This window comes from Cynoglossus semilaevis, chromosome 5 (genome assembly GCF_000523025.1).
Source record: "Cynoglossus semilaevis isolate Cse_v1.0 chromosome 5, Cse_v1.0, whole genome shotgun sequence".
NCBI lineage: Eukaryota > Metazoa > Chordata > Actinopteri > Pleuronectiformes > Cynoglossidae > Cynoglossus > Cynoglossus semilaevis.
The window spans coordinates 8,362,491-8,373,975 of record NC_024311.1 but is presented as its reverse complement, the minus strand read 5'-3'; the positions used below and the strand labels follow the sequence as shown (position 1 = coordinate 8,373,975).

Sequence of the window (11,485 nt, the reverse complement as noted above, 5' to 3'; positions counted from 1 at the left end):
ATAAGGAACTCTAGTGTGGTACAAGCTGTACTGTACTCTCTAGGCCTTTTGGAGCCTCCACACACACACACACACCCACACCCACCCCCACACACACACACACACACCTGTCGGGACCTGCAGCCACGTATGTTCCCATGTTTACATGTGTTAAGTCTCTGAGTGCTCTGACAACAGCAGCTCGTATCCCGCTGACAGAAGCGTTCACTCTGACTCTTTGCCACACTGACGGAGGACGAGTTCGTACGGCAGGTGAGTGACGGACACCTCCGGACCAAAACAAATAAAAGTACCGTATGTTGTCAAGCTGTCGTCACATTCTTGCTAAATTACAGCTCTGCGCTTCACTTTACACGGACAGAAGATTCTACGGCGACTGCAGCTCTTTGTCTTCCTGACAAACCCTCGTCACTGGAGTCAGGACCTGACCGCGCTTTTGCACAACTGACTATTTGGTTTGACGGCTAAAAAAAAGAAAAGAAAAAGCATTTCTGTTTTTGGTTGTCTGTAAACAAACCCAGTGATGAACAGAGAAAAACAAAAAGATTTAAAATTTCCCTGGAAACAACTCAGGTGTTTAATCAATGCAGTACAAATAATACTGCAGTATTCCTTCACTGTCAGTGTCTAAAGTTCTACAGTTGGTAGATAGTAAATAATCATTCAAATGATTGATTATTCAAAGTGGTATTCAAAGTTCCTACCTAAAAAAACATGAAGGTGCCAAAAACTAAACCAATGCACCAAAGTGTCTAAAGCTGTGGGTGGCGGAACAACGAAACTCAAAAGTCCGGTCCTGAAGAACAATTTATTGTCACAAGCACAGTTTGTTACACAAAAATAATGGGTCACATTTACACCATTTGTACAGGTCTAGAACTCAATGTCCAATGAAGAGACTAACTAAGTACCGATAGTTAAATATGTAGTCACATTGCACACGATATCATTAAAACCTACACAAAAGAACATGTACTGTGTGAAAGCAACACAGGTCGACATTGAACTCACATTATTTACAGAAGGAAAAAAAAAAACAAAAAACAAAAAAACGAGAAAGTCCTCAAAAGAAGGAGGAACGTTGGTTGGAGATCCTGTGGAACTCACGGTTCTCCATCTGTCCGTCAGTCATTGTACACTCTGTGGTGTAAAACCTGCCTGGCTAGAAAGTATCAGGGTCTCTTAAGAGACAAAGAGATTCATGAAGTCAAGTAGGAAAGAGCAGAAGAACACGGCGTAATAACACTAGTAGTAAATACTGCACTTGGCTCTGACGGAAGGCAGTTTGTTTTGTTTGTTTTTTTCTCTCCCTTTTCAACAGTAGGCTGGTGAGATTAGCAGTTAGCTTCATCAAGTGCACTTCAAGCTGTTGCTTTTTTTTTTTTTAAGGATGTAGTTTTCACATAAACACAGGATCACTCTGTACTTTCACCAGTGCAGCTGTGGACGTCACTACACAAAGATAACGTCGTACGGTCGATGGAGGTTCAGGTGTGGGGGGCGAGGTCAGCGGGTGGTGGAGGCGAGCAGCAACAAAACTAAACTGAACACTCTTTGCAGACGATAGTGTGTTTTTTTTTGTGTGTTTCCCATCAAAAGTAGTCCTTCTGGTTGTGTTCTGTATGTCAGTACCATATAATGACAAAGTACATTATAATACTGACATATACTTCGTTAAGTGGAGCAGCGGCTCAGTTAAAGTACTTATGAACCACCTGACCTCCACCTCCCTCTGACAGACTGACGTTTGAAACAATGTGTCATCAACCTGTTAGACCAACAGCTCTGATGTTGCTAATGCTAATGCTAATGCTGCTGCTGCTGAGTGCAGGGGAGTGCATGCTGATGCTTCGATGACATTTCCACCACCCGGTCGCTGCAGCGCCCCCTTCACCCATGACGCTGTTGTGTGAGAACATATAGAGAGAGCTGTTTTGCGCTGTGTGATTGAGAGAGCGTTGGTGATTCACCCACGTGACCCAGAGGTCAAAGGCTTTAGGACAATACTGACATATACACTGATATTTACAGGCCACAAAGATCAGGAAAGTAAAAGTAAAGAACAGATATAAATCCTCAGAGCCGATCGTCACAGAGACGACCCTCCGTGCCCTTGTCTCAGGTCAATAACTTCCTGTGGGGATAAAAAAAACACCTCTAAATTAATAATCCATGTGTGTCCGAGTGTGAGGTCATAGATACAGTCAGTCTGTTGACTGTGTCTGTGGTGGACACTGGAGGACGAGTCACAGACTTCAACCGACAATTCTGCAGATCAAAGGGTCGTCGTTCTGTGGCTTCAGTTTTAAAGACGTCGTCTTTGATTTTTACTCACCGTCGAACTTCACACAACAAAGGTGAAGTGCACAGGACTTACTTTAAACCACTGGTTCTAAAAATAGGGGGCACCCCCCTCATGAGGACGTGGGGCTATTTGGGAAGAGGGCGAATGAATTTGACTTTGAGCCACAGATCTGATTTTTCTTTGTTTGATGAAGAGTTACTGTTTCAGAAAAACAGTTCCGGGGAGCTTTGGGCCAATACCTGCAGATGTGTCGACATGGGTTCTGTAGGACTCCACAACAGTTCTATCTACAAAAGGGGGCCGCAGCAGAAAGAAATTTGGAACCACATGTGGTTCATGCAAACTGTACCTTAGTCCTAGCCTGGTCTGAGAACCATCGTTGAAACAACAGAACCAGAACATTTCCCTGTTAACGTCCTTTAGTTGCGTTAGTCCCTTCAAGAACATTAGTGTTACAAAAACACGAGAACTGCTCTTGTTCTGTCCATCAGTCTGTGCCGGCATCGAACCGGCAGCTTCATCAGTATCCACTTTGGTGAAGGGATAAAACAGTTCCAGGGGCTAAAAATCTGTCTGCACTCGTGTTCCTGCGGGTGGCCGTGCTGTCAGTTCCAGGGAACATCTGTGTTCTCGCAGCAGTACCAGAGGTTGGCGTAGTTACACATTTAATACCTGTGTTAATACCTCACACAGCCACAGTTTCCTCAGTCCTGTGTGTTCTCGGAGGTTCCACGTTAACCGTTTGTCTGTGTTTTCAGTTCTGCTGACTTCAGCATTTTCTTCTTCTTTTTCTTTTTTGATAATTCGATGGAAGTTTTCTCATTTCCTTTTGAACAATTCAGCATTTTTCACTGCAGCTGATCGTCTTTAACCTCCGTGAAAAAATCATTTTGAAACTTCTGACCCAGTGTAAAAAAAAAAAATCTATGACAAGATGAGAGATGACTACAAACATTAGGCCAGTTCTGAGAAGAGCAGTGAAAGAAAGAGAAACCGGGGAGGAATAGAGGATGATGGTGTGAGGACAGGGGAGGAGGGGGGCAGGTTACTCAGAGAAGGGCGGGAACATGCCAAGGTCAGCAAAGTCCTCGATGTTGTAGTTGGCTGCTCCCTGGGTAGGATCTCCAGCCATGGGTAACATGTCCTGTAGAACAACACAGGGGAGAGGTCAGAGGTCAGGGCTGCACTCAGGACAAAGTCTACTCAGATGTATCACATGTCTGTGCACACTGGTCAGCAGCCAGCAGGGGCACACGCTGAGAGTGAACACCAGAGGCAGCCAAGAGCAGCAGAGTCTGAGTCTGAGTGATCGCAGTATTCATAATGAGTACTGCAGATACTGAAGTGGTATTTGTTCTAGTGTTGAATATTTATTTCTTCTGCTCACACTCTCTCTGCTGCTGTGACAGGCAGAGTGAGTCATTCTTAATCCTAATCCTAATCTTAATCTGACTCTTCCCTAAAACAAGGTCAAGTACTTTCAGATGTGTCTGTGTACTGGCGAGAATCTGTGATACCACAGGCACGACGATATGTGAAGTTTTTTTTTTTCAACAATGATTGTAGTTCATAGTAAAGACTGAACTCTGTTCCATCTGAACATCAGGTTACTAACACTGGAACAGAGGGATCTACATTTGGACAAAAAAGGAAATGAACCAACACCAGGAATATTGAACTGGGAATTGGTAATAAAACATTTATACAGTGATGTAGAATATTTGGTACGTTATTATGAAATGAATTATTGCAATATTTCAGTGTAAGGATAATTTCTTACACCCCCTGATGAGAAAATACTGCATGTTCAGTTCTGATCTAAGAAAATGACGGCACTCTAATCACTCTAATTTAATTTCCTGAAGGCGACTCCGAGGGATTAATACAGTTCTATCTACAGTATCTCTAGGACTGATCAGCCTCCTGTTAGACTGAGATAATTCACCACTGTTTCAAATTCACACACAAAAACATCCTGACGTACAGAGACAATACTTCATGTACTGTAGTTTTCTCTCACTGAGTGAGTGTAAAGACGGAGAATGTTTTTTAGCGTCAGCTCCACTCCTTCAGAACAAAAGTCAATAAAAGGCCTCCACACACTCCCCGTTCAACAAAAACAAAACACTCCTCTGTTAAGAAACTTTCAGAAAAACACATTTTTCAGAACCCTTAATCATTCAGGTTCATGGAGGACAAGAACCATTTAGTCTTAGTTCCTGGTACTGTGTGACGCTCAAGCCAACAACTGCAGAGAGGAACTGTTGACACAGGTGTGCCGGTTCTACCTGTTTGGTCACATGGTATCTGGGTGAAGGAAGTACTAGCTTGACCACAGCTACAGCGTATACAGGTATGTATGTGTGTTTTACCTGGAAGACCTCTGTGTCTGGCTGGGGTTGGTGTGTGAGTGCTGTTCCCCGGGCTGCTGGGAGTGATGTTGGTTCTGCCACTGGGACCACACCTCGCTGGGACGACCCTGGAACTGGGCTCCACTCTGACTGCCCTCTCCTGACACATCTGGAAACAGCAGCACACACGTGAACGGTCAGAGAGACGCTGTCTACACAACGCTCTCACCTGAGTTACAGGAAAACCAGTTTCAGTCTGAGTCATCACGAGATGACTGTGGATTAATCAGGAATAATCCTAATTGATTACCCAAAGAGAACTGTCGATGGATTAATAAAGTTCTATCTATCTATCTTTAATTTGCAACCACAGCTTCCTGATCTTACCCTGAGGTGTGCGGTACCACTGTTCACCCATCACAGTACTACACTGTTGACTGACATGTTGTTGTAGAGAGTTAAAATCCCGAGCGTCCCAGCACCTGGATTGCTTTTAAAACTATTAAAGTGATGATTTTACACATTAGACACGACTTCTGACAAAGTGCCAAGAAAACGACAGATAAAACGTCCACGTGTTGGCAGAGGTACCGATGTCTGGAAGTCAAACAGTTCCTTCCACGTGCCGTCAGCCCGGAGGGTTCCTTTCACTCTTCTATCACCAAACACATTAACCTGGTCGTCACCCATCAGGTCCTGAGAGATAAACAGATTACCGCGAGGGAGTCGAGCCTCATCTGTTAGCTAACGTTTATCACGCGGTCGTACGGGTGGGAGGCGATCACATGGTCGGACTGACAGGCCAGTTATCATCATCCTGACATCCTGGTATGACAAACTCCCCTTTCAACACAGAGCAGCCCACGTCGGTGTGGGCCAAGAGTCAGAGCGGCCGAGTACGAGTGTGGAAGCAGATACACCGTTTCACAACGTCACACTGATCCAGGAGATGGAGGACCAGTGACTGGAACTGTGCCAGAGCCCCAGCTGCTGCAGCAGAACAACATTACTCAGCACAAGCATCGGTACCACTCGGGGGTTGGAGGAGTGACCCGGCAGTTGGAGCGGACTCGGGTAGGACACGTGCTAAAGAAGATATGAAAAACTGAAGTAGTGAACATGTACTTTTGCCTCTAGTGCTGATAAAAAACAAACCACTCAATATTCCATAGACAGAAGATGAAAGTCTCTACTTCAGAGGTAGACGTGCTAACCGCTACACTATAGAACCAATTAAAATACCTGTGTGAGGCTCGAACTCTCGACCTCTTGACCTTCAGAGTATGAGACTGACGCGCTGCATACTCCGCCAACGAGGCCTGTAACATCTGTGGTTCCTCAAACCCAGGACTTCCCGCTCTCTGTTTCCTAGTCAGGTATGCTAATGGCTACCACCAACATTTCCTAAATCCATCAGAAACCGCCCTAAATCGTTTTCTTTTTCTCGTGGAGCTGTGATACACAAAATGTAGCTTTGTTTACACAGAACTGAACACTTTTCTTTAACAAAATACACGTTCGTAGGACGCTAATCATGTTGTCTTCGACGGCATTTGTATTTAATTGCGGTTCTTTTGATCCGTTTCTCTGGAGAACGTTCCACCAACACACATACGTTGGCTGTCTTCAAAGTCCATTAAAGGAGAGCAGATTGATTCCCGGTCCGTCTTCTCAGATGAACCCTCCCACTGGCACACAGTAATAAACAAAAACACATCTCCAACTCCATCTCCAAAGACAAGAGGAGAATTTTGGAGCGAGGAGACGCAGATGAAAAGGCAATTAACCAAACAGAGAGAGAGGGACGGCCGTGTTTACATGGAGTGGAAGGGAAAGGAGATAAGGGAGAACAACAGCTTATCGTGAGAGAGAAAACACAACAACGACGAGAACATCAACAACGGCGGAGTGAGTGAACAGTACCAGCTTTATTTGACTTCAAGCTTCAGAACTGTTTGATGCATAAACAACTCAACCCAGAAGTAAAAACGAGGAAACACAGGACGAATAAAAGAGGCGGAGGAGAGAAAAGAAAGGTAATCCATTTGGCTAATGAGTGTTTCCATTAAAAGGCCATCAACTAGCTGCTAAGTGGACATGCTTTGTTCTTAAAGTTAAGTGAACGACGAACAGTAAAAGTCCAGAGCAGGTGGCTAATGAGCCATCACTGACGGAACCGGAAAAAAAAAAAAAACTGTTATTCCTCCACTGTCCAACACTCACTGGTGCGAGGAATGGAAATCTGATCAGAGTTTCTGGCCAATAATTTTAGACTATAAAGCCACTGCAGGAGTTTCACTTCAACCTTAACGACCGTGAAGAAAATCAACTCATTTGATGGAAAAAACAAATAGAGAGAGAAAGAGAAAAGTTCTGCAGCTTTGCATACAAAGGATGGAGACCAAAGCCTAAGCTGCCCCCTGCTGAGTTAAAAGCACAGATCACATTTGGTTGTGTCCTGAGTCATAATGACAAGTACCGTATTTTCCAAACGCAAAGTCGCACTTTTTATTTCATCCTTTGGCTGAGAGTACCGTATTTTCCAAACGCCGCACTTTTTATTTCATCCTTTGGCTGAGTTTGTGACTTGTACTCAGGTGCGACTTAATGCAAATTAAAATATATAATTTCACATGTTTTACTCTTTGGGTTAACGGGTCATTCACCAATTATTACACAACAAGAATCAATAGATGAATTTATGGGAATAAAAACAGGAACACTAGCGTTTGGTGTCTCTGTTGGACAGTAAAGTGGACACTGTTTCGTCTTCTTCCATGACACACTGATGTGCTTTTGTATTCAAACAGTACTCAGTGCTCAGATAAATCAAACCTTAATGATAATGAAGTGCCACCGTACACCACATCACTCATGATGATGACGACGACGGCCACAGGCGCTCACCAAATGTTGTGCTGCGGTTCGTCAGTCCTGAGTACGCGTTGCCGCTCGGAGAGGAAGTGGCCGGCGATGACAGGGGACTGTAGGAGGCCGGGTCCGTCTGATAGCTGTGTCCGGAACCGATTCCAAAAGGACTGGACTGGGCTTTGCTGGACTGGAGGTCGTCATGTAAAGGCAGAGTAAATACACAGTGAACAAAGGAGCTCTTTGAACCAGACCTTTGATGTGACAACAGTTCATGTCAATTCTTTAGTGTCTCGAAGTGTACGAAACAGGACAAGGACAATAAAAAATGACTTCTAAGATTAATGCCATTCTGGGTTTAACTATCCAGGCTGTGGAGCCGTCGTCTGATTGGTTCTGCCACAGTGTAATAATGGACCTGGATTGTTTTTCTTTGGTTCTGGTTCTACTACAAGCAGGCAGTTTTCAAGTATGACTTTTTACATCAGCCACTAATAATCCTAATCTTACTCTGCTGACCAATTAAAAACTTTAATATAGACAAATATTAAAGAGAAGATGCTGCACGTAACTGGACCAAACGATTGGGGACGAAACAAACTGTCAACCGTTTTACTTTTCATTTCATTAAATTAAAGTAAGCTAAGAGTTCTTCATTGAAATGTATTAAACACTGTTGAAGCTCAGCTCAACTCAAGAGTTGTTTTAAAAGTACAACCTTTTTGTTTTTATTTCTGTTAGTGAGTGACATCTGTGGTCGACTGTTAGCTTGGTGATATTTGTACAAAGCAGAATCAGAAAAATCAGAACGTTGACTGTTCAGTGGACAAACAGTCAACGTTGACTGACGGCAGTTCCACAGTGTTGGAATTGGCTCAGATTTTCAGGCCACTGTGGCTGAAGCTGTGGCCCAGATGGAGCTCACAGGCCTGGTCGACACAAGTATCACCAACCCCGTGTCATAACTGAACGTGGGTTCAAATAAAGTGGCTCAAGTGACCAATATAAACTGGGCCTGGCCCATAAATAAGTTTCCACGTCGTAAAGTGATCCGAGAGTCTCAGTTGGTGATGGGTTTAAATGAGGTTCTGTTAGAAAAGACCAGAATCTGACTTCAGGGACCAGAACCACAGGAACATTTAGGAGATGCTTTCACATTTACAGATGTTACTGCAGTCTGTGTGTGGAGCAGACAGATGGATGGGCGTCAATTATGTCCTCAATCTGGTCTCATCCTCTCTGGCCAGCACCGCCTACACTCAACCCCCCCTGCCCTCCTCCCCCCCGTCTCTGTCACACAATGCCTTCCCTGGCCCCTTAGTATCATCCTAAAGTTGGGAGCAGGCCCACATTGGGGGAAAAAAACTAATGTGGGGGCCACGCAGCAGGGCATATTCATTTCAATTTCAATATTTTGAAGTCGATAAAAAAGCGTGCAGTCATTTGAAATGTTATATTCTTTGTTTAACGACAACAGCAGGTTTCTGTTCAGGGCAGTTTAAAGACCAGGCTGTGAATATGTCAATGTACAGATATATTTACTGAGACAAAGAAAAATTACAGCTGTATTAAGTATAGCTGTACCAGGATAAAAACACACACACTGACATATGCAGGCATGTGTGCTCACACACACACACCAAGCGTGGCATCTGTCCACGGTCAGCAGAGAGTGGAGATGGAAACAGGAGGAGCAGAGAAGATGAGTTTGGACCCGTGGAGAACCAGGACTGTGTGACTGATGTAAGAATCTTATCAACAGGAAACAGCATTTACATTTGTGTATGTGTGTGTGTGTGTTGTTGTGTTACCTGTCCAGAGAAGGGGGGGCGGTTGCCTGACCATGCCACTTGACCCGCATTGAGCTGCCTGGAAATCTGAGCCAGATTTTGATTGGACGAACCCGACGGCTGGATGTCGTTAACACCAGGCACGTGGATGACGGACGAACTGTGAGCACAGAAATGTAGCAGTAAGCACACACACACACACACACACAGGCGCAATAGACGTGTGCGTGACAGATAACACCGCTGGTATTAAACTAAATAAAAAAATAAATTAAAATCAGCTCTGGATGAATTCAATAACAGACCAAACCTGGTTTTATCCCATTATTTATTAGTTAGCTATTTATTTTTATGCTCTTTAACCAAGAGACGGTTAATCGTAAATATTTTAGGTCTGGACCCGATCCTCAGCTCAGCCGGTTTTTTTGGAATACTTATTTTGTCCTGAAGACATTCCGCAGACGTTTCTTCTTGGAAGAGAGACACATTGTTCTCACACATCACCAGCACATACCTGAAGCTTTTGCCAGAGTGTCCCTGCTGGAAAGGGGAAGTTTGGGAGTAGAGCTGCTGTCCACCAGCAGTGGAGGAGGGAACCATCATCTTCTTATCTCCAGCTGTAAATACACACACACACACACACACACACGCAGCCATCAGGGCCCAGTTTTAGTACTGCAACTACCAGGTCATGAGTCTGAGGTGATTGTTGATGTATGTGTGTTCTTGCCGCTCGTACAGCCGGAGATGCCGGTGTACATCTCAGCGAAGCGTGGGTCTCTCTCCTGAGAGAACAGGGCTTCTGTCTTGTCAATGTTCTTCCCCGCCTCGTGTACGCCGCTGCTAACATTGGACACAGGGACCTGAGGGAAAGGAACCAGAAGGTCGTTAGGTCAATCCATAACCTTTTTATTTTTGCCATTTGAGAGCTCTAAAAACAAAGACGTGAGCCACGTGAAGCAGGACCAAGCCAAGAGCGTCTTAAAGTCCTAACCCTACTCCATTTACACTCATCATCATCGTAACATCTAGTAATAGTTTTATTGATCTTTAAACATAATAAACAACATGGAAAAACAACCTTTAGGAGTAAGTCCATTACCTGGGACAGATCGTAGGCCGTCAGTCCATCTCTCTGGTGAACCTCCAGCTCTGCCTGCTGCTGCTGCTGCAACTGCCTGCAGAACACGACAAACCACACACACACTGTCAGCACCTCTCAATGCATGAAGCGAGAAGCGACACACACTGTTGCTTTTCTTGTAAATTTAGTCACAGCCACGACAAGACACCAGTACAGTGACACCGGGTTTTTTGATCATTTAATTAAAATCAGCTTTCTGGAAAAAAAAAACAGTTGTTTGTTGTCATACCCTTCACTCCAGCTAAATCAGACCTCGTGGCTTCACCTGTATAATATACCGTAATATAATTAATATGTCGGAAGATGTCTCGTCGGTGGAATTCAAAGACGGTCATTTTCTAAACTGTGTGTTTTGACTTAATGTGAGAATTATGTTGATGTTCATGCTGGTTGCTCAGTACAAACACGTCCCTCGGCAGACTCTCATCCATCAGATCCGTTCATTTATTCCGCCACAGAAGGCTTTGATTGACGGCTCTCACAACATCCCAGACAGACGATATGTGACAAGAAGAAGCTCAAAGTCAAGACCGGGTCCATATTAAAACGATGTTCAGATGCGACGCCAACAGGAAACTAGGATAAAATAAAGGTCATTCTTCTTCGTCTCCTTCAGCTGCTGGACACCACAGATTGGTATTCATGTGTTTTGCTCAATTTTGATTTGATTTGTTATGTTTGACAGAGTCTGGTTCACAGAGAATCACCTGCATCAAAGCTGCTGATTTACGAAACAGGCTGGATTTGTCATAGGAGCCGTAAATGTGGTGAAGAGAGAGTGGTGACTCTGTCTCAATCCCGTCTCACTCTGTCAAATGCACTGAATATAACCGGAGGACACCATCACTGTGGACATGGAGGCTGTTCAAACACACAGAACCTGAACACACACACACACGCAGGTGTTCTCACTGTGTGTGAACCATATTGATATTCAGCTTGTGCTGATGCTGCAGTAAAAAAAAAAAAAACTTTCGTGCTAGGACTAAAAACACACCACAAACTGTGCACACGCACACACACACAT

General features: G+C 44.2%; 1 protein-coding gene across 9 annotated transcripts in view; it reads right to left on the bottom strand.

The window, feature by feature from the left end:
- Window positions 1-1,344: 1,344 nt before the first annotated feature.
- arnt2 (aryl-hydrocarbon receptor nuclear translocator 2) overlaps window positions 1,345-11,485 on the bottom strand; it is a 44,101-nt gene continuing 33,960 nt past the window's right edge. For 6 of the 9 annotated variants that reach the window (XM_008310285.3, XM_008310288.3, XM_008310286.3 and 3 more), the window contains 7 exons: window positions 10,417-10,492; window positions 10,045-10,177; window positions 9,829-9,931; window positions 9,336-9,474; window positions 7,564-7,714; window positions 4,678-4,825; window positions 1,345-3,449 (listed from right to left, as the gene is read on the bottom strand). In XM_008310285.3, coding sequence (XP_008308507.1) covers window positions 3,260-3,449; window positions 4,678-4,825; window positions 7,564-7,714; window positions 9,336-9,474; window positions 9,829-9,931; window positions 10,045-10,177; window positions 10,417-10,492 — 940 coding nt within the window. In that variant the 3' untranslated portion in view covers window positions 1,345-3,259. Of the gene's footprint in view, window positions 3,459-4,677; window positions 4,826-7,563; window positions 7,715-9,335; window positions 9,475-9,828; window positions 9,932-10,044; window positions 10,178-10,416; window positions 10,493-11,485 lie in introns of all 9 variants that reach the window. The other 3 variants (XM_008310287.3, XM_008310283.3, XM_008310292.3) reach the window with 2 other exon arrangements.